The 22,373-nt window shown below is 46.8% G+C and overlaps 8 protein-coding genes across 9 annotated transcripts; 5 read left to right on the forward strand and 3 right to left on the reverse strand.

Annotated features, from left to right (window-relative positions):
• The first annotated feature begins 26 nt into the window (after positions 1 to 26).
• SPPG_02766 (uncharacterized protein) lies at positions 27 to 1,351 on the forward strand. Its single transcript, XM_016751051.1, has 7 exons — positions 27 to 294; positions 360 to 441; positions 517 to 559; positions 621 to 740; positions 823 to 956; positions 1,024 to 1,118; positions 1,177 to 1,351. Exons 1-7 carry the CDS (start codon positions 55 to 57, stop codon positions 1,228 to 1,230), a joined length of 768 nt encoding a protein of 255 aa, XP_016610330.1. The 5' UTR covers positions 27 to 54; the 3' UTR covers positions 1,231 to 1,351.
• Positions 1,071 to 4,713, reverse strand: SPPG_02767 (uncharacterized protein). Its single transcript, XM_016751052.1, has 15 exons — positions 4,635 to 4,713; positions 4,313 to 4,554; positions 4,144 to 4,257; positions 3,947 to 4,078; positions 3,745 to 3,866; positions 3,551 to 3,686; positions 3,399 to 3,477; positions 3,124 to 3,337; positions 2,894 to 3,059; positions 2,642 to 2,833; positions 2,393 to 2,569; positions 2,169 to 2,335; positions 1,656 to 2,084; positions 1,392 to 1,585; positions 1,071 to 1,327 (listed from the first exon to the last, which is right to left on the reverse strand). Exons 1-15 carry the CDS (start codon positions 4,681 to 4,683, stop codon positions 1,314 to 1,316), a joined length of 2,427 nt encoding a protein of 808 aa, XP_016610331.1. The 5' UTR covers positions 4,684 to 4,713; the 3' UTR covers positions 1,071 to 1,313.
• A 33-nt stretch (positions 4,714 to 4,746) lies between these two features.
• SPPG_02768 (uncharacterized protein) lies at positions 4,747 to 6,923 on the reverse strand. Its single transcript, XM_016751053.1, has 8 exons — positions 6,293 to 6,923; positions 6,131 to 6,236; positions 6,018 to 6,060; positions 5,827 to 5,959; positions 5,559 to 5,766; positions 5,435 to 5,501; positions 5,225 to 5,378; positions 4,747 to 5,166 (listed from the first exon to the last, which is right to left on the reverse strand). Exons 1-8 carry the CDS (start codon positions 6,405 to 6,407, stop codon positions 4,826 to 4,828), a joined length of 1,167 nt encoding a protein of 388 aa, XP_016610332.1. The 5' UTR covers positions 6,408 to 6,923; the 3' UTR covers positions 4,747 to 4,825.
• A 360-nt stretch (positions 6,924 to 7,283) lies between these two features.
• Positions 7,284 to 8,472, forward strand: SPPG_02769 (uncharacterized protein; the record flags this gene model as incomplete). The annotated part of the gene is made up of 5 exons (XM_016751054.1): positions 7,284 to 7,500; positions 7,577 to 7,631; positions 7,685 to 7,766; positions 7,825 to 7,911; positions 7,979 to 8,472. 5 exons carry the CDS (start codon positions 7,284 to 7,286, stop codon positions 8,411 to 8,413), a joined length of 876 nt encoding a protein of 291 aa, XP_016610333.1. The 3' UTR covers positions 8,414 to 8,472.
• Positions 8,473 to 8,551: 79 nt separating this feature from the next.
• On the forward strand, positions 8,552 to 13,529 carry SPPG_02770 (uncharacterized protein). The gene is made up of 19 exons (XM_016751055.1): positions 8,552 to 8,614; positions 8,679 to 8,777; positions 8,839 to 9,030; positions 9,100 to 9,297; positions 9,358 to 9,567; positions 9,643 to 9,876; positions 9,932 to 10,060; positions 10,113 to 10,257; positions 10,314 to 10,519; positions 10,586 to 10,822; positions 10,891 to 11,567; positions 11,625 to 12,042; positions 12,111 to 12,200; positions 12,261 to 12,373; positions 12,429 to 12,532; positions 12,592 to 12,803; positions 12,871 to 13,005; positions 13,073 to 13,285; positions 13,344 to 13,529. Exons 1-19 carry the CDS (start codon positions 8,579 to 8,581, stop codon positions 13,392 to 13,394), a joined length of 3,699 nt encoding a protein of 1,232 aa, XP_016610334.1. The 5' UTR covers positions 8,552 to 8,578; the 3' UTR covers positions 13,395 to 13,529.
• A 38-nt stretch (positions 13,530 to 13,567) lies between these two features.
• On the forward strand, positions 13,568 to 15,451 carry SPPG_02771 (uncharacterized protein; the record flags this gene model as incomplete). Its single annotated transcript, XM_016751056.1, has 2 exons — positions 13,568 to 14,632; positions 14,699 to 15,451. The coding sequence occupies 2 exons, from the start codon at positions 13,568 to 13,570 to the stop codon at positions 15,449 to 15,451; spliced, it is 1,818 nt and encodes a 605-aa protein (XP_016610335.1).
• A 61-nt stretch (positions 15,452 to 15,512) lies between these two features.
• SPPG_02772 lies at positions 15,513 to 18,893 on the forward strand. Of its 2 annotated transcripts, none has more exons than XM_016751058.1 (20): positions 15,513 to 15,792; positions 15,870 to 15,932; positions 15,988 to 16,020; positions 16,077 to 16,276; positions 16,328 to 16,490; positions 16,565 to 16,586; positions 16,649 to 16,707; positions 16,779 to 16,818; positions 16,882 to 16,994; positions 17,058 to 17,115; positions 17,176 to 17,309; positions 17,374 to 17,539; positions 17,596 to 17,676; positions 17,738 to 17,889; positions 17,961 to 18,063; positions 18,130 to 18,175; positions 18,235 to 18,297; positions 18,356 to 18,442; positions 18,501 to 18,624; positions 18,685 to 18,893. In XM_016751058.1, the coding sequence occupies exons 1-20, from the start codon at positions 15,611 to 15,613 to the stop codon at positions 18,728 to 18,730; spliced, it is 1,935 nt and encodes a 644-aa protein (XP_016610337.1). In that variant the 5' UTR covers positions 15,513 to 15,610; the 3' UTR covers positions 18,731 to 18,893. The 2 variants fall into 2 exon arrangements, with proteins under 2 accessions (XP_016610337.1, XP_016610336.1); XM_016751057.1 differs by having other exon boundaries at positions 17,061 to 17,115.
• Positions 18,698 to 22,195, reverse strand: SPPG_02773 (uncharacterized protein). Its single transcript, XM_016751059.1, has 19 exons — positions 21,918 to 22,195; positions 21,712 to 21,851; positions 21,494 to 21,644; positions 21,356 to 21,440; positions 21,216 to 21,304; positions 21,026 to 21,139; positions 20,878 to 20,962; positions 20,680 to 20,796; positions 20,464 to 20,617; positions 20,270 to 20,399; positions 20,135 to 20,212; positions 19,909 to 20,057; positions 19,744 to 19,842; positions 19,655 to 19,666; positions 19,497 to 19,593; positions 19,356 to 19,430; positions 19,204 to 19,274; positions 19,012 to 19,130; positions 18,698 to 18,951 (listed from the first exon to the last, which is right to left on the reverse strand). The coding sequence occupies exons 1-19, from the start codon at positions 22,170 to 22,172 to the stop codon at positions 18,815 to 18,817; spliced, it is 2,157 nt and encodes a 718-aa protein (XP_016610338.1). The 5' UTR covers positions 22,173 to 22,195; the 3' UTR covers positions 18,698 to 18,814.
• Between the last annotated feature and the right edge of the window lie 178 nt (positions 22,196 to 22,373).

Genomic DNA, 22,373 nt, shown 5'->3' on the forward strand with positions numbered 1-22,373 from the left:
CCAACGCGTGGATGTTGCGGGAACTGCGTGCCCTACGCCCATACCAGATCAGCGATGAGTGCCACATACGGGACAGATGCAAATGCGGGCTTTGAACCTTACGAATTTGGCGAGTTTGGTGGACAAAGCGATGAAGCTGAATTTTTGAAGGGCACGGGAAGAGGGACGGCGGGTTTTGCGGGGGACTTGAGTTCCCCAACTGTCTCTATTCCGGTATCTGGGAACATGGGCCCCGCTGGGAATGGGCCGACACCTACCTTAGATACGCTCGACGAACCGGTGTCAGCTACTATTGTTAGTAGGGCTTCCAAGTATTATACCCAGCGAGTATGTCCATAAACTGACCCTTCGTGCCGCAGCTTAGAGACCTTCGTAGCATTTGGGGAAAACTGCGACAAGTGCTGTTACCGAAACAAGACAGCAAAAACATTTTGAGAGATTGTGAGTATTAAGGGGACCGAAAAGTTCTTGGCTTTATGCGTTAGTTGCCGGGAGCCCGTAAACGTGCTTTTTTAGGGGATCTATGGGGACCGCTCCTTTTGTGTCTCGCTCTCTCAATGTACGATATTCCATTATGGAGTGGACTCGGATCTTGTTGGATAACATGCCTGCATTTTTAGACGATTGACTATCAAAGCGCCACAAGATCAAATACCCCAGGTCTTCACTGCTATTTTTGTGATTGTTTGGTGTGGTGCGGCCGTTGTCACGTTGAACTCCAAACTACTCGGAGGAACCATGTAAGCTTTCTGGAATCTTGCGAGTACTGTATACGGTTAGCGACATGAATGTTCTGATCTACCGGCGTCTATTGCCGCATAGGTCCTTTTTTCAAAGTGTCTGTGTCCTCGGCTACTGCATATTTCCCCTCGTTATTGCCGCTATTATCAGCCTTTTTGTGCCACTGATTGGCCGCGTTGTATTAGTCAGCGTCGCATTCGCGTGGTCTGTATATGGTACGTGCAAGAAGCCCGAAGTGCAGTGCCGGCTTGTTTTCGGTTGTACTAAGGTCGTGCATTGTAGCTTCGGTTAGCTTTCTCTCAGATGTCAGTCTAAACCAACGAAGAGCATTGGCATTGTACCCAATGTGCCTTTTTTATTTTGTCATTGGATGGATGGTACGCATTGTATTTATGTACGTGTCCCCGGTTCTGGATACTGACCGACCTCCTGTAGGTTTTGATTTCAAAGTCCTTTTGGGAATCGGCGCCATATGATGGCACTCCTTAAATTGCTTGAAACAATCAATAAGGGCTTTTTCTAAAGATCTCTTCGAGTCACATATCCTATCAATATAATGCATTGTAATGCCGCTATCTGTGATTGCCTGTGAAAATAGCTCGAGTTGGCGGACGATAAATTGTCGTAAGCCTTCTGATGTTCGCACTTACCAACAATATCCTCTGCTATAAATGCATTGAAATAGTAGATTCCAAGGTTATTCTTCAATGCAATTTGAATCAAATTGGGAGGGTCCATTTTCTGCACGCCACCGGACGTGCTCAACCGTAATAAGACATCTGCGCTCTGATTTGGCGCTAATGGCTCGGGAACCTGAAGGGAGGCTGCAGGTGTGATACCGTATCTAAATTCCAGCCAGGATAAGGCGTTTAATCTAACATTTTGGAAACGGCATGGCAAGTGCGAAGACTTACGTATTAGTGTTGAACTGAATTGCAAATTCAGTCATTGGCCCTGATGTTCGGTTCGCAAAACTTAGCTCCAGATAGAGGTCCCCATTCCTTCTGGTGAAGGCTCCTTGCACGTCGAGCCCCTTTGCATTGGCCGAAGTCAAAAAGGAGACCTTTGGAGTTGTGCTAGTCGCGCCAACCATAGGCTCAAAGCCGCCGGGTTGATAGGTAGGGGTAGATGTTGAGGGAGATAGGTCAGTAAGCCCAAGAAGATCGTCAATGGCGCTTGTTTGTGTCCTCATTGGTGGAGGTGTGGCAACTGCAGGAGACCCTGCAGACGGACCACCAAAGTCGAGATCGAGGAGATTGTCAATACCGCCACCGACCACAGCGTTCACCTGGGCTGCCACTGTGCGTGCGTCGACCTCCGGCTCCTCGCCTTCCAAATCAAGGCTAAAGGGGAAAAAGAAGGTGGCGTGAACAAGAGTGATAAGAAGACCATCAGCCACATTTGTGCAAATAATATACTGTACTAACACTTCTCGAGTACGACCAATTTCCACGGAGGTACCTCCAAGGAGTGAAGGTGACTTGTGGTAGACAGAGGCAAGACTTCCGATATTATGGAGTAGCTCATCTAGTAATGATTCACTGACCGTAGCAGTGTCGGCTTCGATTGGGGGTTTCTCCGCCAAGACTACAGCCTACAATGGGAGGTGCTGAGTTTACGCTCGTAATGCATGTAGATCGTCTCCACAAACCTTCGCAGTTTGTGGATTACTCGATAAGAGTCGCCAATATATGTAGGCTCGATCCCGAATATCTGGGTTATCGCAGCCTTGGGTGGCCGTAGTCAGAATTCGTTGAACAATCTCTTGTGCAGCACCCGGTTTCTTCAAAAACAATTTGACGGAAGCCGAGATAAGCTGCAGCTGAACCTAACAAAAGATAAGCACACATTGATATTGCGATGCGGCCGAATCTCTTCTGTAACGTTCTCGGATCCATACCATAGATGTCTCATCTTTAAAACCCTCCAAGAAAAACTCTAGCAGCTCAGTAGCATTGTCAATTCGGTCGGCATATTCGCCAACAATCCAGATTAGAGAAGCTTTTGCTTCTGGTTCGTCCAATGTATCGAGGTTTTCGCACAGAGCGGGTATAATACCCTCATATCTATTTGGGTACTTGCGAAAGATATCCTGAAACAGAGAGCGATAAGCAAATAGCTCATATAACGAGTGTATGATAGTTGAAATCACCTTGATGACGACAATAGCCTCCTGCACAACATGGCTGACCTTTGTCTTGATCAAATCAAGCAAAGCATTCACACATTTTTCTGATGCTGATTCAATCTTCACGGCACACCGTCCTATGGCACCGACAGATTTTCGTACAAAATCGACATCCACCTCGTTCGCATACCTATGAATATTGCGAGGCCCAAAGTTAGATGTTTCATCGGAATGAAAAATCAATCTCTTCTCACTCCCGTAGTTCGGATAACACTTGGTCGACATTCTTGTCGGAGCATAACTTGATTATGACTTCCAATTTCTCAAGTTTCACGTAGGGCGGATCATTATATTTAATGAAGAATACTCGAATTTCTTGATTCAGAACGTCCGCCCGTTTTTGAAGAATCAGATTGATGTTTCGCAAAGCGACATATTGTATCTCCGGCTCTGATGACAGTAAAGTGACTGTACACAAGTTATTTCAATCAATAGTCCCGAATGCGAAATTTGCCAGGCTAGCCATTACCTAATGGGGGAGCCATCTTCCTTGTGATTTGCTTTAAAAGTTCGTCATTAGTGATGAATTCCAGGTAGATCATCAACACCTAACAGTTCGTACGAATGATTGTATCAGTCACCTGCTGTCCAGACTGACAGAGCGTAGTAACGCGAACCCACCCTCACTGCCGACAGCACAACACTGGCATTGGCATGTTGCAACCGGGGCAGTACCCGCTCCGCGATATCGCCCGCCTCACGAGTGTCATGCGGACGATAACTAGCTAACGAATTAAGAATGCAGATTTGGCCCCATCTGTAGGAAAATAGAATCCATTAGATAGTGAAAATCAGTCGGAAAGGCGTGTGCTTACTCTGTGCATTCATTCAAAGCCGCTAACAGTTTCGTGAGTATGCTTCTGTTGACGACAAATACGTCACGCCGAACAGAAGCTTCACTAATTTCGGCAAGCGCAGCGACAGCGTTCGCAATCACCTATTTCAGGCAGTTGCAAATGCGGCCCAAGGATCAGGATGCGAACGCATACCTGAGTCGAATGTAACTCTCAGCCATACCATTGGATTTCTATCTGAGAGCATGTCTTGAACGATAGTAATCAGACCGTTGTCAATCGCAATCATAGGTGAAAGGTCGTAGAGTTTGGCCACGCACAAGGCTGCGGTCTTCCGGACATATGGGTCTTCGTCCTACGGTAGGGGCTTAACATACTTGTCGCAAAATCGCAACAATAACTTAATTTGACAACATCAACCTTTAATCCCTTCTTCAATGGCTCCAATAGATAATCAATTATCTTCTCCACTCGTAGCATACCCATCGTCCTGATTGCGAGCGCACGAATCAACGGGTTCACATCGTCTGTGTCCTGTTGACAAGATTAACTTCTGTCATAGTTAGGGCTAAAAAGTTCACTTTTTAACCTTAACGAATGTGTTCACGGCCAGAATAACGAGTTCTGGCTGGGTCCTCGCGTAATTGATGAGGTAGAGGTAGACCAACTTCTTGAGTTCAAGATCCTCCGTCTGCATGTTCTTGACCACATCCGCAAAAAGACTGCTGACATCTTTTCCTATAGTCATATTGGCAATGACCTTTTTGACGGTCTCTTTTCGTTTCTCTCTGTATTCACTGTTTAAATCGGCTTTCAATTCAAAGTTCTCGCCTGTTGGGGGTAATGGGTCGCCACCATTAGGAGCGTGCCATGGGCCCACGCGACGTTAACTGTGGCCGTTGAGATCCCACCTTTCTTCGTCGTGGAGAAAAACTTTGGACCCCGCACCGCAGCTGCCATCTTGAAAGTTATGTTGGGAAAAACAAAATGTCTAGGATTGCCCCCACGACGGTTCACACAATGTAACTGCTGTGCCATTGGCTTACGTAAGATTGGAGCTATTATTTTGGACCAAAGAAAGTTGGGGACATGGCTATGGGAGCTACACTACAACCCCAGCTAGCGCCGGCCGGGAACGATCCGTCAAGTAGACATGCCCATCATCATGTCTTTCTCGCTCTAAAGGCATCCAGGGCACCGCCGGGCAGCGTGGAATGGGTTTAGGGGTGTATTGCGAGCGCATAGTCGTCCCCCAGTCCCGGTCGTCGTGCTGTGGATTGTAAGTCGCCCTTGGTCTGAAGTCAGCCTCGCGAGTTTGGTGTGCGGGAGGCTGATAGTCCAGGCGGTGTGTGCTTGTCGCATCAAACTTTGTTGGAACCGCTTGGTACTTGGGGACAATGCGCAGAAGCCTCTCCACCGTTTTCGGTTGATAGTTATCGTGGTCTGCAGGCAACCTTGTGTCAAAGTTGCAGTCAAACAGTAATAAGAGGACAAAGCTTACATGTAGTAGAATCCTGGAAAACGGATTGGTTAGGAGTGTATATAGCCTTTTTCTTCGGTTCCTTGGTCGGTAAGGTCCAACGGCGGAAGCTGTCTCGATTGGTGGTGACACCTTCAAACTTTACCGGAGACACCACATACGCTTGACGGGGAGCCTAAGCACTTGAATGAGGAAGGAGGCCGATGGAAAATTAGGAAAGAAAGGGTATACCATGGACAAGGAACTCCTGGGTAACTGATGACCCACGTATGTGGCGCCTGTCGTCGACTTAAATTCCCTGTGCTCGCCTTATATAAACGTCGTGAAGTAGTGCCAATCAAGGTTACAAAATTACCTGTCTTCTGTTGGACTGACGTAGCTGGCTACCTCTCGAGACTTTGCTGGAGGAGGAACAGGCCAAGCGCGATAATCTGCATCGTGCGTCGTTACACCTTCAAATCTGGTATTAGGTTTGAGGTAGTCAGCAGCCTTTCGAAAGGGCCTGGACTGCAATTCAAACGGGCGGAAGTCCCGTCTGTTGGTGGTCTGGCCATCGAATTTGGCTATGAAACAACTACCGTCAGCAGAACCTCAACACATCAGAATGTGGTGTCAATGCTCACCGGTGTTCTCAATATGGTTTGCTTTGGGTCTCATTGATGATACAGTGGTGATTGGCCAAGCAGGAAAGTCATGCTTCTGAGTAGTGGTAGAATCAAACGGAGCGTCATTTCGAGCATATACGACCTTTTTGGGCTGGCGGTACGCATGAGAATGGCGCTGGGCGGAGATACACTTTAACCAAAGTACTTACCGGCATCTGCGGGGGAAATGCGTGAGCTACAAACTTTTCCCGACTGTCTCCAATAAAGGGTAGTTTAGCACTTGATGATACATTTATCAGATCGAGTGGGGAACATCTCATACTTTTCAGTAGAACCATAAAAATCCCCTCCAATTGAGAGCTGCTGGGGATGGGCCTTTCCCCGCAATCGTCTCTCCGTCTGATACTTCACATAATTGTCTCCATATTCTGGAAGGATCTTATGTTTTAACAGAGCCCTGCCACAAAATGAGACATGTTCTTACCGGTATGAGCGTCAAGATGCCCTTCCACAGTTCTTGCAACTTTGCACAACTTATGCCTGCCGCAGGTGCAAACAGCGCAGATGCATTTTTCTTCATGCTTCCTAGAATCATGCATTGTAGGAAGCGCCAATCTATTCCAGTGTTGACCCGAGTACGAGAAGGTTGAAGCAAGGTCTTCCAGGGGATATATCAGCTATTCATTCATGCAACTTATATTCGATCGGCCAAAAATCAAAAAATAGCATCGGGGAATTTGACGATTAGCTGTAGGTAAGCAGAACGCGTGACTAAACCCTTCTTTAGTGTGCAGGTGGTAGAAAATGTCACTAGGGACAAATTCTCCCTCCAACCCACTACAGCCGGTTCTAATTTACAATTAGCCAGCCTGTCCAACCCTTCATAACCTATCCTGCAAACGAGTCCCACCCCATCCTAACTCGCTACAGATTCCGGCCTGGGTTGAACTGGGGTACGTGCAAAGCAGCACGATTCCACTAACTACCACTAGGCCCAATTACACATGCGATACATTACGGTTGTTTCTAACCGGGTAACTAAGCCCACCACCACGAGAGAAATCCTACAAAGCCTTTGATTCCGAAATTCTTTAGTCGGAGGATGTTCAGATACTAATTAAACCAGAATTAGACTCGGAATCCGCGTGGGAAAAATCAGCAAGATATACCTGCGATCGTAGCAATATAGTAGTAGCAGCGTTTGCAAGGGGTTATGTTGTTGTTGTCGGGCGGGCGAGGTCCTCGACACCAGAGCAGTATTCTCATGGTGGACTTGAGAGTTGAGCGTTGGGCAGATGCTTGCGAGTCGAGAATGGGTAAAGAGGAAAGAGGGAAAAGGCCCCCCTTTTATAGACCTTTGGCATGCGCCTCACCGCAGTTTAAAAAAAAAAACATTACATGCATGCCTCACCGCTTTGAGCGATAGATGGGGGTGCTGATTATGCGATATGATTAACCGGATTATCCGGATAATAATGGGTTCTAGTGCCATTTTCAATCACCTCCACACTCTGCTGGAACTGGTTCGGTCAATGGACATGCGCGAAATGGGGAATGGTTCCCAACAGGACAGTTCAGATCCGTTCGGGGCATTCGACATTGACGAAGCAGATTTGGAGCCACTCTATCATCAGGACCGGCTATGCTGTCCACAATGCAGACGAAATCACAAAGTTTTTTGCCCCCGCTGCGGTAATAACGACAAGACTGGCACCCGCAAAAGAGAAGGGAACTCACTTTTCTATATGCCTTTCTTACTTTACTATAGGCATACCATTAGGCCATACACCTCCCCATGTCCAATTGCCGATATCTGTGGACATGTATGTTCGACAAGCAGTGTTCTAAAGCTATGACACTCATTCTCGTCGTGCAGTTACCGTGACCCGCGAGAAACTGAGGGCAAAAGTACGTCAGCACATGCGCGCATCATTGCGCCTGATTCAGTTACAATTAAGGTATGCCTCTGCATGTCGTCCGTCATGTACCAGAAGGCCAATATAAGTATGGTTGTAGGTAGAAAATATGGTGAAAGCGCCGGATACGTCGAGCATTACAAAGTATACAGATCCGCAACGATGTCTTCTTCTCTTTCCCTCCGAGGTGTGAGCTGCATGATTTGGCTTCTGACCTGTTGCTGTGTTTGTCATCGATTCCTTCATATGGCTAGGATGCCCTACCGCTAGCTGACATAGAGCCAGGTTCTTTCGACAAACTGATTGTGCTTGATGGAACGTGGAAACAAGGGAAGGCGATGGCTGGTGCAATAGCTGGTCAGAGCTTTCAGAGAGTGTCTATCCGAAGTCGCCGGACCCTCTTTTGGCGTTACCAGCCTTTTGGAGAGACCTACCTGTCGACGATTGAGGCAGTGTACTGGTTCTTTCGAGACTTTCATGACGCATATAGCAGAGATCCTTACGATGGTCGCTACGACAATCTATTATTCTATTTTAAACTGCAGTGGGGCCTGATTCAGGACATCTATTCTAGAAATCCACAGAAACAGTTCACGTCAAGGAAATTGGATGGGGAAAGTTACATCCGGGGAAGGGCGAGACTGCAGAATAGTGCGAGTCCTCCTGATACGGAGGAAGCGCAAACTTAATAGTAAATGTACTGTAATGCATGAAAGAATGTAAATAAATAGATAGCGTTCGTAAGGGTCGTGTTGTGGTAAGCGTGGCTTGTGTGTCCAATGGGTCGGACATGCACCAGGGACACACTTCCTCACCTGCAAAGCACGCTTACTGACGATCTCCCCCAACACACCATGTTATCACATGTAGAGGGCTTAATAGCTGAGCAAGTGAGTATTCAAGCAGCAGGCAAACTGAAACAGCCATCGCCTATGCTGATTTATCTCATGCCAGCATCCCGAAGGTGCTCGACCGCGCATGGTCATTTCGAAAATGGTTCTCAGAAATTTCAAGTCGTACGCAGGGACGGTTGAAATAGGGCCGTTTCATAAGGTTTGAGTGACCTATTTCAACAGCAGCTACCAGTAAACGCTTATCAGTTTGCTTTTGCCAGTCCTTCACCTCAATAGTCGGCCCCAACGGGTCTGGAAAATCGAACGTTATTGACTCGCTCTTATTTGTGTTTGGGTTCAAAGCGAAGAAAATGAGACAAGGAAAGCTATCTGAACTCATTCACAACTCCACACACCACCAGAACCTAGATAGTTGCAGTGTCGAGGTGCACTTCCGCGAAATAATAGACCTGGTATCTTTGAAATGATAATATTCCCTTCATCTTATGTTTACAAGAATTCTAATGCTAGTATATGGATAGCCAGGGCCGGATGCTTTTAGCATGGTCGAAGGCTCTGATCTCGTTGTGTCACGATCTGTTGAACGAGGCGGGAGTGACAGAGCGCCAGATAAGAGCATCTATCGGATCAATGGACGGACGAGTAGTTTCACAGAGGTGACCGGCCTGCTAAAAAGTAAGGGTGTTGACCTGGAGCATAAGCGGTTTTTGATTCTTCAGGTAGGTGCTGTGTCGATTCTTAAATTTATAGGTGCGTATGACGAATACTATTGACCAAAGGGGGAAGTGGAGTCAATTTCTCTCATGAAGCCCAAAGCCCAAAATGAACATGAAGATGGGCTGCTCGAGTATCTAGAAGACATCATTGGAACCTCCCGCTATAAACAACCCATCGAAGATGCAAACAAGCAGCTCGATGAACTAAACGAGGAACGTTCAGAGAAGCTGAACCGACTAAAATTTGTGGAGAGGGATAAGAAGTCATTAGAGGTACATGAACTGTCGTCTTACTTTGACGCATTTCGTGCATTTGCAAATCTCAAGTTCTTGCTCTGTTTAAAATAGTCGAAAAGAAAAGACGCCGAAGACTTCATTCACACAGAAAATCTGCTTAAGAAGAAGAAGAATGCACTCTATCATATTTACCTCGCCGAGTGCACCCTTGAAATTGCCAGCCTTAGTTCCACCATAGAGTCCCTAAATGTCAAACAGGAAGGCGAAAGCCGGAGGTTCATGACGTTGAAAGAAGAAGTGAACTCGTTGGAGGAAAGACATAGTACCATACAGAATGATTACAATGTAATGACATAGTATGAGATCATATGCTTTATGACTTGCTGACGGCTTTGATCAGACTATAGCAGCAAAGGCCAAATCAGTTCGGGACGAACTGCAACGATATGATCGCGCGGAGGTCGAACTTAAAGAAAAGGAAGCACATCTGCAAAAGAAGCTGAAAAAGCTTTCCAGTGCCCTTCACAAAGTAGGACCTAGTAATTTCTTTCAGGTGGATGCCAATGCTGATAGAGTTGCAGGAGAGTCTGCAGCGTTCGGAGAATGAAACTTGGATTCGCAACTTCGATGCGGATATGGAGAAAGCCACAATGGAGGCTGGTGAGCTGGCATCACGACTTGCCGCCGAGGAGAAGGCACTCGAAACAATCAGGGAAAGTCTAAAAGGTGTCTATCTAGGATGTACTGCATAGTAGAGGACTGAGCTGATGCAAGTGTCATAGGCAAGACGGAGGTCTTTCAAAAACAGATCGAAAAGAAGCAGGAAGAGTTAGCTCCCTGGATGGAGAAAATAAATGAAAAGCAAGCGGCATTAGACGTTGCGTCATCGGAGAGGGAACTACTAGAGCAGAAAATAACATCTTCGAAAACTGCATTGAAGGAAGCTGAGCAGAAAGTTGTGGAGCTTCGCGCTTTACTTGGGCGGAAGGTAACATTGTTCCTCGACCGCTGGTCGTTTATTCTATTAAAATTTTTCAAACATGAAACTATACAGCAAAAGGAGCTTTCGCTAATACGGGAGTCGCAAGAGGCTCTGGAAGCGAAAAACATAAGTCTCCAGAAGGCAATGCAGGAGTGCACGATTAAGGAACAGGACCTGCGCAAATCTGTCACGCAGTCACGGCAGAAGGCGGACGAAGCGAAGGTGTCCCTGCAGGCAGCTCAAACCAGAGGCAAAGTGCATACAAGTTTAATCCAGCAGAGCCACACCGGCAGAATTCCAGGGATCTGTGTGAGCATCAGCCAGAGGAACTAATCATCCTATCTTTTCCTGTTGGCTCAATTATCACTTAATCCTAGGGACGGTTGGGAGACCTTGGCGTGATTGATGATGCCTACGACATTGCCGTCACCACCGCATGCGGCGCCCTCGATGCAATTGTCGTTGATACGGTAGATGCGGGACAGCAATGCATCGAATTTTTGCGAAAGCAAAGCCTTGGCCGCGCAACCTTTATCTGCTTGGACAAGCTTAAACAGGGAAATCGAGAGCCCATTGACACTCCCGAAAGGGTCCCCCGTTTATTTGACTTGATCAAACCTAAGCATCCCAAATATGCTCAGGCTTTTTATCAAGTGCTGCAAGATACTTTAGTGGCAAAAGACTTGGAGCAAGCGAATCGGATAGCTTTCGGTAATTCGCGACGGTATCGCGTTGTTACGCTTGATGGACAGCTTATTGACACTTCGGGGACCATGAGCGGCGGAGGAAACAAACCACAGCGTGGGGGAATGAGCTCTAAATTTGCAGCTGACGGGGTCACGCAAGCAACTGTGGTCCAACTCGAGAAAGAGAAGGAACAGATTGAAGGGGTGTTGCAAGAGCTGCTCGAGAAGCGCCGCCAGTTGGAGCAGCAGATTGATGAGTGTGGACGCCAGCTGCCCGCTGTTGAGCTAGAATTGACAAAAGTTGAAATGGACGTGAAGTCGCTGCAGGAAGGGTTGGCGGATGCAGAGAAGCATGCAGAGATTGTCAGGTACGCTGGATGGCAGCAATTGTGCCGCATGAAAATGTGTTCTGATCTAGTTGATAGAACTCAACAGCAAGGGCCGAGTACCGAAGACCTGTCTCGCCGCGACGAACTCAATAGCATTATATCTAAGCTCACCAAGCAGACAAGTAATCTGCAGGAAAGTGCGACCGTAATTCAAGAAGACATCAAGGAGCTACAAGGCAAAATTCTCGAAGTCGGCGGGGTGCGGCTAAGAACACAACAAGCGAAGGTTGATGGAGTTAACGAAGAGATTGGCATAAATAACACGAGAATGACGAAGCTGCAAGTGGAGCGGTCAACAAGAGATAAAGCAGTGGCTAAGATACTGAAAAGTATTCACAAGAATCAAACTGAACTCGACAGTGTTAAGACAGAAATCGAGAGCATCGATGCAGATCTGGAGCGTCAACGGTCCGCAGCTAGTCAAGTGAAGGGGAAAGTTCAAGAGGCTCAGCAGGTTGATTGAGAGTGGCGACCTGGTGACTACATTCGTCATTCATCTTTATCTATTCAATGTTTGCACAGGTGCTGGAGACGAAGGAAACAGAGCTGGAGCAAATAAAGGAAATACTTGACGTCAAAACAGAAGAGATAAACGAAATGCGCAAACTTCAGGTATCCTAGATGCAATTAAAAATCCTAGCAAAGTGTAGGTCTCATTAACCTTCCGATCAGGTCGAAACTAAGGCACAGCTTGAAAGAGCGAAGGAGGGATTGGCAACCAAATTGAAACAACAGAAGTATTATCAAAACGAAATTTCGTGTAATCTTCGATTACAGTCAACTGGGTACGTTTCTAATAGTATTTGCCTTTGAGCTACGCAGTCATTTATGCAATTGTAGGTTTGAGTCAGATGACGAGGACCTGGAGCTCGAGCAGTACACAGCCGAACAGCTGGGCGCCTTGGACAAGGAAGAAGTGGAAGCGGATATTCAAAAACTTCAAGGTGAGTGCATTTTCTGTGTACCTTGGCCTTCTGATTTATCCTAAATCGGTATTTTACAGCCAAAGTGAATGAGGGGACCCCAAACCTGACCGTTCTCGAGGAATACAGGCAGAAGCGTGAGGCGTATCTCGCACAAGCAAAGGTGTTGGAGGAGGTAACTCTACGACGTGATGAAGCAAAGAAGTCTTACGACGAGCTCCGGAACAAGCGGCTGGCTGAATTCATGGAAGGCTTCACTGCTATATCACAAAAACTGAAGGAAATGTATCAGGTCCGTGCTCTTTCTCAATTGGTCAACATGTTAATACCATCGCCACGTTACTGATGTGGCATTTCAGATGATTACTCTTGGCGGTAACGCCGAACTAGAGTTGGTTGATAGCCTGGATCCCTTCTCCGAAGGAATTATATTCAGTGTCATGCCGCCCAAGAAAAGCTGGAAGAACATTTCGAATCTCTCTGGTGGGGAGAAAGTAAGCAACCTAGAACAAGTGGGCCTTTAGTAAATTGCAGAAACATCTGACGCTCGCGCTTCGATAGACGCTAAGTTCGCTGGCTCTGGTGTTTGCATTGCATCACTTCAAGCCGACGCCTCTCTACGTAATGGACGAGATCGACGCGGCCCTCGACTTCCGTAATGTCTCAATCGTGGCAAATTACATTAAAGAAAGAACGAAGAATGCACAGTTTGTAATAATTAGTTTGCGAAACAATATGTTTGAGTTGGCCGATCGGTTGGTAGGGATATATAAGGTACGTTATGCTGGTCTTTTTCTAATACATAGGCATCCCTCTCACTTGCTTAACTTAGACGGATAACACGACGAAAAGTATCACCATTAACCCTACTGCTGTTGCCTGATATTAGTGTACATAGTGCGGAGCCGATGGGTATTGGCACTAGTACAAAGATTCCAACCAATTTAATCATAATTTTACTCGATTTAGACTCATGAACTATGGTTTGATCCACAAAATCCTATATAAGTCATCGTCCATTTTCCCAGGCTTTCATCTTTTTCTACAGATATCATCATGCCACCAAAGAAGAAGCAAAAGCTCGAAAGGCTCGAAAAACTCGACAAACCTACTTGCTTACATACCTGCAACAAGACTTCCTTTGCAAAAGCTTTCCTGCCAAACTACCACCAACGGCTTCTAGATTACATCGCCATCATCCATCAACTCGCCGACCACGCTTCCCACGCTCTCAAATTCTACATCCTATCTGCACCAACCTTTCCCACAGTAAATGAAGATACAATCGAAGCGATTCTCTATCTTCTCAACAAAGGAGAGGCTTGGCAGCCAAAAACTGATGCGAAAAAGGCGTTACGCAAATGCTTGTTGCCATACATTTGTCAGTACTGCCGCATCGGCTTTGTTCATCCAAATCTACGAGGCGAGCAGCAGTCAATCAATTACTTGACAGCGAGTATGATGACAAACCTGAAAGTCAATGTTCAAGAGCATTTCATGCAGATGCTCCTTCGGTATATCAATCTGCGGCTCGATGTGAAGGGACAGAAGCAGCAACTGCCACCTAAAAGTGATGTGCGAAAGGCTTTCTTTGCTCGTCTTCGCTACTTGAAGTCAATTTTCCTTTTTGATATTGTGCCCGAGTCACTCGATGACTTGACCGCTGAAGAGAGTGAGCTTCTAGAAGAGATGTGGTCCTTCATTCCCCTTTCCGACCAGCCACTCACATATTCAGTTGCTGTAGACCCTCTCGCCTTCTTCCCTGCCTACTGTCGGTTGTCAAGCCTATATGAAAAGCATGGATTTCGACGGTTCAGTGCAATCCCACTTCGCCGCTCCCTCATCCAAAGCCATGTGCGGATCGACACCGTCATCCTCTACTCTCATATCCTTTGCATCACGCGGCGAGACGCAGAAGCTGTAGCAAAGGTCGATTTATGGATGCACATCTGCAATCTACGTACCAAGGCTTTTCGGTCTCGCCGCGATATGCAGTTTGAAGGCTCGATCACAACGGACGGTACCTCGGTGTCTGTGTATTTGAAACACCCCAACGCCGACAAGTATGGAAAGCGTGGAGCGAGAAAGTCAGCAAAGACCCTAGAAGCTGAGGTGAAGGCAGTATATGTGGAGAACAACTTACCTGCTTGTTGAGCAGAGAATGTTGTCGTTATCGACCCAAACAAGCGCGACATTCTCTACTGCCAGGACGGCAATGGTACAACGTTTCGCTACACCGCAAACCAGCGAGCCATGGAGACAGGCAGCCGTCGGCAGCGAAAGGAACAACAGCAGATGAAGAAGGAAGTGGGAATGGACGTCATAGAATCACGAATACCATCTCACAAGACGATGAACCTCATGGACTTCACTCGCTACCTTCTTGTTCGCCGCGCAGATTCGGATCGTCGCAAGGAATTCTACTCCCATCCCGCCCACACACGGTGGAAGTGGCATTCCTTCATCAGTCGGCAGCGAAGTGAATCAGACCTCATAAGTGCCATGCACAACAAATACGGTGAAAACTTTACCATTGTGATGGGTGATTGGAGCGACGCCGGTCGAACTGCGAGATTTCAGACCTCATCAAAGATGAAAGGTTGGCGCACCCTGTTCAAGCGCAACCGCATTGATTGTTTTCTTCTTGATGAACACAAGACCTCATCTGTTTGCCCTCGCTGTTCATCCTCTGAGTTTGTCGAGAAAGAATTCAAAGAACGACCTCATTCAAGACCTTGGCGCCGTCGCGAAGGCAAGATGGAAAAAGTCCACGGATTGCTGGGTTGTACCAACCCTAACTGTTTGCAGCAAGCCTGGACGATGCGCTACTGGAACCGAGATACGCTGGCAACCTGTAATATGCTGACAATCGTGCAATCAATGTTGGATGGGCACGGTAGACCAGAGGTGTTCAGCAGGGGTGTTCCAGCCGTAGCGTAGATTGGTTAGATTAGCTTATCCGAACTGGTTGTCGCCGGTTCAATTCCTGGTGCGGGTGCTAGTGCCAATACCCATCGGCTCCGCACTATAATTAATACTTATCGACCTGCACAATTTACAACAATATCATTGATTCATGCATGTCCGGACACTTCGGACATGATGACCAAATCCCGACCATCAACGCTTGGTACCAATTTCACACAACGGCCTCCGATGATGACAGCAAAGTCTGCTACAGTGGTCGAGCAACTTGTACAATGGTCTCAAACGTTCGAGTATCGCCCTACCGGGTCCTTTTCGACCCATGCAACAAGCCTTTCTCAACGAGATGCTGAGACGTACGTTATTCATACCGAGCACAGGATACGAAGCCTCGATCTACTCGCAATGTTAAATAAAAAGTTTTGCATGATAGGTTATGTAGGCATCAGCTGGTTCCTATCTGGCAGTATTTAGTTACACGCGTGACAACCCAAAAGTATGGCCTTGCGCAAAACAAGAGAAATATCGCACCGCTGACTCTTGAATGGCAGGCGTCGTAGGGGCATTCGCGATATTTTGCGACAGTGCGTATATCATTTATTACCGGTGGCAGTCAGCTGTATTTAGTTAGTATTTTCAGAACCGCCGAGAACCCAGATATAGTCAACGCTTGTCCAAAGCTAGCCGCATATCGCGTTGGCACATCCAACGTTGATGAACGTAAACGGAAGCTACTTTCTCGTCGAAGTGCGCTGCAAAAGGAGCTGTATGATGCCAAAGCCCAGATAGAACAAGTGTCAATGTCTTGTGGGCAGCTTTCCTCGGATGTGTCACATAGAGGTAACTCTGGATTCTTACTAGTTGGTGGATCTCACCTAACAGATTGATTAGCTCGAAAGTCTTCAACAGCAAAACGGAAATTAGTTCAGCAGCGCCAAAAGATGCAGGTATATCAAGCTTACGGAAAGGAAGTTGGTTTCTACATACACATCATCAAGAGATCCACGGAGATGTTGCGAAGGTTCATTGCTGATATCAAAAATGGAGATAGAAGGTATCCCTCTTTTGACATGTTTGGCTGCCTTGTTGAATTGTACCCATAATACGCGGGCCTTTATCTTTCGGTAGAGTCCACATGTCGTCTTTGCATGTAGGTTATCGAATCCAAGGATGCAGTAATGGCGTTACTGCTTGGTTCTCATTTGAAAACAGGTTAAAACGGAAGAAGCATGTACGCGAGTCGGGGCTATCGTGGAAGAGCTTTTAGTTAGGTAGGCGATGATCCTGTACGATTCCGATGAATGACGCCCTGATTAAATGCTTCTCTCATTCACGCTTTTAGCGCAAGAAACTCCCAGACGGAACGCTTTTCGTTTCTTGAGGTGCGTTCAGTTCGCAGTCATGTTGCACCACCAGCACCTAAATCACTTTCGATGATGAGTTAGGAGAATCTTCTGACCGCTGAGCCCGTGCTAGTCGTCAGAGGTCTGCTGAGTCACCTTCATTCTGCTTTGGTAAAGTTGAAAGAGTCGAATGATCGTGGCACCTTCAACAGATGGTACGTGCATCACCGTATCAGAAAATTGCCCCTTGGTAGTACTGTTAAAACCGAACTGTAAAGCAGCGGCCAGCAGCTATCTGCAGGGCATTGGCAATCACGGTTCGATGCGTATCTCCAAGTAAGATTGCTCGGTGATTTCCGCTATGTGCCAGAGTGGTTTGCCGATATGCTTCTTCAGCGTTTTGCAGGACAGCACGTATGTCGGTATACAGAAGGAAAAAAATTACTTCGCGAGGCGCAAGTTCTGGAGAATAACATAATACAGCTTATGGAGGGGACAGCACCGCCACGTGAAACGTCACAAAGATTACTGTATGTTTTGTGATGAGGTTAGAATGCGACCTCCACTGATCATATCTTACCCGAACTCTACCAGAAGCAACTTAGTTACGGAGAGATGTGATGCTTTTGCTCTTCGCAATCTATTGGAAGAGATTCGATTGCAAAGGTCAATCACGCGGCAGTTACTGGAATCTCAGTTCTCCGCCTGGGCTGACATCCACTGCACACATGCGAGTATTTTGTCGACCGTCAATGAAATGGTATAAAGGTGCACACATGCAATTCTTTTTAGTCCATGCTGAGATCACAGTGATAGGCGCGCGGCCTTCGTGCATTGGACGCTGTCGGAAAGGGTTCAAGAAAAGCCCATGAGGAATCACTATCATGGATCGCGGAGGTGAATTGTATTCTTTCGTGAATACCTACGTGCTGTGCTGAAATCGCATCGTTCTTCGTAGCATGCGAGAAATGACCGTGCACCCAATAAGATTGGCGTTCTAAAACATCAGGTCGATGTTCTGTCCCACAACCTTCTTGGCTTTTGTTACGCTGAATTCAAAGCATTGCTCCCAGTAAACGTATGCAAACCGTTCCAAGCTAGGTCGTTACGGTAATACGTAAACATCGCTCAATGCTCTCGTCGTCCGCGTCGCCTTGCTTACATTGTTATCTGTTACGTAGTACGTCCAGTCGATTGAAGCGTCGTGCTATATCAACCCTCCGGACTCCTGATCGTTGCGAATTGCTGGAGCTGCAGACAGCCATTAACATGCGGCCATACAATGTAAAGAAATGATGGTCCATGAACATACTAATTTGTAGCTCTCTAATGTGCGCTATTTCGTCTCAGGGCCCTGAAAATGTAGTTCACAACATCTCTCGGTTACAAGACGCAGGTGCGATAGCATCCTGGTTGATTGCGATCTCAACCCGTCACCTCACCGTCTGTTCGCAGCTTTGGCTTGGGATATCTCTCTGAATCTTTATCGCAATATTGAAGAAACGTCCGAGAAACGACGTGAGAACCGTTCAACTGCTTTCAGTGTCACTTCGTCTGAGTGCTGATGTTCAGCTAGTTTCCTTGTTACGGAGACATTTGCAATCGCAACTGTTGGATTATAGTGATGACCAGGATATTGTTCAAGTTGTCTCAAGACTGGCAGGTAAGACGCGCTTCATTTGTTCTTAAGAGGTATTCGCTCAAGCTAAACGTGATATAAGCTTACATTGAAGCCTTGAACGCGATGTATTCCAACGAGAACACGCCTCGTGTGAAAGCAAAAGTTCTCCACGCCCATGAGTGCGTTGAATTGTACGAGGAGCTTAAGCTGCTTATGGAAAATAGGTAGATTCTCTGTGTGGGTTGGCAGAGTTGCATCTTCCTTATGATTCTCGTGCGGTACAGGAGCCAACTTTTCCTTGAGACGAGTCACAAGTGCACAGATTACTAATGATGAACCTGCACGTTGTGATTCATTGTATTGATATAAACGCATCCACCAACGATATATTTGGAAATATACCGTTCCCAAAGATTATGATGATACATGCCAGTTGTGGTCTTTTTCTCGAGGTATATCATTCGGTTGCAACCCCGTCGCGGAGGAGCTGGTAGAAAACTTCGGAGCATCACGCCATTCTGACAGCTTGGTGGTGGAGGTTCTACTCTCAACTGAGTGTAGCGCAGACTTTAGAACTAGTTTACAGATGTGCGCTCAGCTTCAATACAAACCCGCGAGTTTGATATCATGGAAATCGGCGGTTTTCTTCTTGTTCAACCACTGTTCGCTAGCTGGATTGAGCTGAAATTCCTCTTTCTTTCCCTCTCTGCGCTGGGCGGACTCATTGTTTCTTTGTAAAGTAAACACAAGACTTGTGAGCTTTGCAGGGCTTCTAATCTATTTGGATTTGGGATTGCATGTACCTGAACCGTTGAAGATCAGCTTCAAAAGTCTCCTTAACCTCCTTATGAGATGTTAAGCCGAACTTGCTGGCCTGAAAATCAAAGTCGCGGTTCCCGTCCCTGGTGTGAACTTGAAGCTTGATATCCCGATACATTGTAAAAAAACCACATACCGAAAAGGTTGCATTCACTGTCGGTTGTGCGAATGGCACATAGATCTCTTGCACGGCCGGCACCGCAGCTGACACCTGATCATCGACAGATATACGGATTAGCGACACGAATGGCAGCATAGATTGTCCCGCGGCTTTTACCTGGGAGTAATCATGTTCGGGATTGGGTAACGCCGCTGACTTTGTTTCTGGTTCCGCCGGAAGTGACGGTTCCTCTTGCTTAGATTCAGTTCGATCGCTGCATGCAATTCAACATCAGTCAAGAGCGGCCTGCTAAGGTAAATGCCAAATCTTCATACCCTTCTCCTTCCCTGAAAGAAGAAGCAGCAATTTAGACACATGGTTGAGAATATTTGAAGCAGTTAATCAGAGGTGCCTTCCCGGTTACCTTGTCGCAGGGAACATGTCGAAAGGAGTTCCGATTGTGGTAGAGCGGGATTTTGCGCTCAGCATCGATCGTGCGCTTTTCGGTCGTCCTTTATCGCTCCTGAGTATTAATATAAAATGTTACGAATGAGCTTAAAAGGTGTGTTCTCGCTAGTTTGAAACATACTCTTCTCCGTCTTCTTCATCCGAACTCATTGTTTCCTCCCATTCTGACAGTGAATGGGTACTTCCTGTTCCGTGTATTTGAACATTATTTCGTCGCAGGTAGCGAACTTGCTCCCTATTGAGCTCTTTGTAGAATGTGTCCGGCCTTTCCTATTCCAGGAATATGGAATACAGAGCATGAGCAGTCAGAAGATCTCTGCGTAAACCGTCCGTAAAGGAAGACTAACCTCCAGAAGTTCGAAAAAGTTTTTACCCATATGTTCCTGAAGCGCAACGGCAACGTACTCAAAAGTTTCTACCAGGAACTGAAGACTGCGAATTAGAACGACCGGATATACACCGCAGCAGAGACATTGACTTACAATGAGCGCATTTGCGGCGTAGTGCTGGCTATCGGCATGTCCCACGTTCGCAATGACATTCAACAGGCCACTAACTACTTGTGATTCAATCATTCTTTCTGCCAGGTCGCGATTGGTCGCAGCTATGACTCTGAGTATGTGGTTCAAATTAACCTGTCATGATTTGTTTATGCATGTTGCAGTGTCGTACGTACCCTAGTAGTTTTGCAGCGTATGCCTGTTGCACATAACTAGATGCAATGGCTTCGTTTTGGGACTTCATTTCATCGGACTTGGGTACAAAACCTCCCCAGTGTCCGGCGTTGAGGGTTTTTCCTTCACTCATGGGTTTTGGGCGACGTCTTCGGTCTGCGAATGAAAACACATGTTACCACCAACATGAGTGGCGTACGTATTGAGCAATGATGTACCTTCGGGGGTTTCTTCTTGCACATCCTCTATGCAAGTTTTTAGTATTGTAATAAGTTGGGATAAGATGACATCTTGAAGGGGGGGACGCTTGATAAGTTCCCGTAGGATCTCGTATCCTGCATAAGTGGAGAAGGTGAAGAGTAGACTTGGGTCATTTGCTGCACTGTCATACATCGCGAGACATGATCATTCCGTACCTTCATATTGAATCTGAATATGAGGGTTCTTCAGTAACGCTATCGTGGCCTCAACAATAGAAGGGTGTACGGCTTGAATGGAAGGCTACTTCGGCGACCATTGTTATTTCAGACTCACTACGCCGGATAAAGCTCAAAAAGTGCGTACCAGCAACATCCGCAAAGCCTGTCCCGCCATTTGCTGTGACGTAGGAGAGGGCCCTTGGGATGTAAGGAGTGATAATAGTGATTTGTAAACTTGCATGAGGAATTTTGGGTTTCCCTGCCATGTTGTGTCGGGAATTAAGTAACATGCACCATAGAAGACAGGAGACAGAGAACACAATGTCTCCACGTACAATCCCGAGCTGATATAGCAAATTTCTTGCGTAGTCTTGAGTGACTTCTGAGCGGGATCGACCGAGGCAATCGGCAATCGCCCGTACACCTAATCATTTTTAGTCGCCTATTCCACCGTGCGGACAGCTGGAGAGCGTACCATAGGACTCGCAAATGAATTCCTTGTACCTCCGTCCTGACTGTGCGACGCTCAATAAGAGTCTTAAGGCCTCTGTCTTATCAGGCTAGTATTGCCATTAGTGAACTAGATTTTTTTCGAGGTCACAAACACTCCCACCTCTTTTACTTGCGAGAGACCAAGAATTTCAAGGACTGTCAAAACTCCACCGACCTCCAAGAACTCGGCCAAAAAACGATGACCACTCGAAGCGGAGACAAAAATGTTAATGGCTTGTAGCTGGAGGGCTAAATTTTGGCCGAGCAAGTAACTGGAATAAGGCAAAATCAACGATCAGATAATATGCTTCCTCCGTGGGCACATTTCTCGGCTCTTACGTCAATCGGAGCCACGCCGTCAGCCGAGTCAGAAACAAGCTGGCACCATTGCTGAATTCGCGCTCCAGCTGCGGACCGGTCTTATTCCTGTTATGATCTACAAAGTCCCGAAGTATCTTTTCTCGGACGGTCCTGGTGCCCTTTGTGCGTGTTAACGTGTGTTGATTGACAGTGAACCTTTCCCCGGTATATCATGACAAACGTACCCGATCCCAGGTCTTACTGAGCTGAATAAAATAACTGCTGGCGCAAGTGGGGGCTAAGGGCTTTCCACTTCTGCAGACCGGAGGCAGCTTCTCTTTTACATCATACTTCGTGTAAGCTTCTGTTAGGCGAGATGTCGATGGTTCAGCTTTCTTCGGAGCACTGCGAGGAATGTCGGAAAGACCACTTTCCCCCAAAGTGTTGAGTACATATTTTGAAGCCGAACTTGGGCGATCGTCATTGATCGCAGTGTTCATTGTATAATTGATCAGAAGGATCTTCCAAAACTGGTCTGGTAGGATGACTTTCCGATCTGCTTACCTCAGCGAGCGCGTTCGTTGCATATCCTTGCTTCATGGTAGGTCCTCTTGCTTTAGACGGTGGAAGTACGGAGTGCGATGCGGATGCTGGTTTATACGAGCATGAGAGGCATAGATAACAGATCACGGACCGTTCCC

This window comes from Spizellomyces punctatus (assembly GCF_000182565.1).
Source record: "Spizellomyces punctatus DAOM BR117 chromosome Unknown supercont1.4, whole genome shotgun sequence".
Taxonomy (NCBI): Eukaryota; Fungi; Chytridiomycota; class Chytridiomycetes; order Spizellomycetales; family Spizellomycetaceae; genus Spizellomyces; species Spizellomyces punctatus.

What these genes read in the sequence shown, in the direction of transcription:
- SPPG_02773 (XM_016751059.1), bottom strand. Translation starts at nt 22,172, where the DNA reads ATGAACACTGCGATCAATGACGATCGCCCAAGTTCGGCTTCAAAATAT. An exon ending in GCAAGAAGAAACCCCCGAAG is followed by an intron (nt 20,618 to 20,679) that starts GTACATCATTGC and finishes TTTCATTCGCAG; the next exon opens with ACCGAAGACGTCGCCCAAAA. An exon ending in ACTTTTTCGAACTTCTGGAG is followed by an intron (nt 20,058 to 20,134) that starts GTTAGTCTTCCT and finishes TTCCTGGAATAG; the next exon opens with GAAAGGCCGGACACATTCTA.
- SPPG_02772 (XM_016751058.1), top strand. Translation starts at nt 15,611, where the DNA reads ATGATGACCAAATCCCGACCATCAACGCTTGGTACCAATTTCACACAA. An exon ending in TTCCAAGCTAGGTCGTTACG is followed by an intron (nt 17,890 to 17,960) that starts GTAATACGTAAA and finishes TCTGTTACGTAG; the next exon opens with TACGTCCAGTCGATTGAAGC. An exon ending in AAGCTGCTTATGGAAAATAG is followed by an intron (nt 18,625 to 18,684) that starts GTAGATTCTCTG and finishes CGTGCGGTACAG; the next exon opens with GAGCCAACTTTTCCTTGAGA.
- SPPG_02768 (XM_016751053.1), bottom strand. Translation starts at nt 6,407, where the DNA reads ATGCATGATTCTAGGAAGCATGAAGAAAAATGCATCTGCGCTGTTTGC. An exon ending in CATTTCCCCCGCAGATGCCG is followed by an intron (nt 5,960 to 6,017) that starts GTAAGTACTTTG and finishes GCGTACCGCCAG; the next exon opens with CCCAAAAAGGTCGTATATGC. An exon ending in GTCAGTCCAACAGAAGACAG is followed by an intron (nt 5,502 to 5,558) that starts GTAATTTTGTAA and finishes AGGCGAGCACAG; the next exon opens with GGAATTTAAGTCGACGACAG.
- SPPG_02766 (XM_016751051.1), top strand. Translation starts at nt 55, where the DNA reads ATGAGTGCCACATACGGGACAGATGCAAATGCGGGCTTTGAACCTTAC. An exon ending in CAAAAACATTTTGAGAGATT is followed by an intron (nt 442 to 516) that starts GTGAGTATTAAG and finishes GTGCTTTTTTAG; the next exon opens with GGGATCTATGGGGACCGCTC. An exon ending in ATTTTGTCATTGGATGGATG is followed by an intron (nt 1,119 to 1,176) that starts GTACGCATTGTA and finishes GACCTCCTGTAG; the next exon opens with GTTTTGATTTCAAAGTCCTT.
- SPPG_02767 (XM_016751052.1), bottom strand. Translation starts at nt 4,683, where the DNA reads ATGGCAGCTGCGGTGCGGGGTCCAAAGTTTTTCTCCACGACGAAGAAA. An exon ending in CCGTGAACACATTCGTTAAG is followed by an intron (nt 4,258 to 4,312) that starts GTTAAAAAGTGA and finishes TCTTGTCAACAG; the next exon opens with GACACAGACGATGTGAACCC. An exon ending in ATTCAGTTCAACACTAATAC is followed by an intron (nt 1,586 to 1,655) that starts GTAAGTCTTCGC and finishes GCTGGAATTTAG; the next exon opens with ATACGGTATCACACCTGCAG.
- SPPG_02770 (XM_016751055.1), top strand. Translation starts at nt 8,579, where the DNA reads ATGTTATCACATGTAGAGGGCTTAATAGCTGAGCAA. An exon ending in AATCAGGGAAAGTCTAAAAG is followed by an intron (nt 10,258 to 10,313) that starts GTGTCTATCTAG and finishes CAAGTGTCATAG; the next exon opens with GCAAGACGGAGGTCTTTCAA. An exon ending in ACGAAATGCGCAAACTTCAG is followed by an intron (nt 12,201 to 12,260) that starts GTATCCTAGATG and finishes CCTTCCGATCAG; the next exon opens with GTCGAAACTAAGGCACAGCT.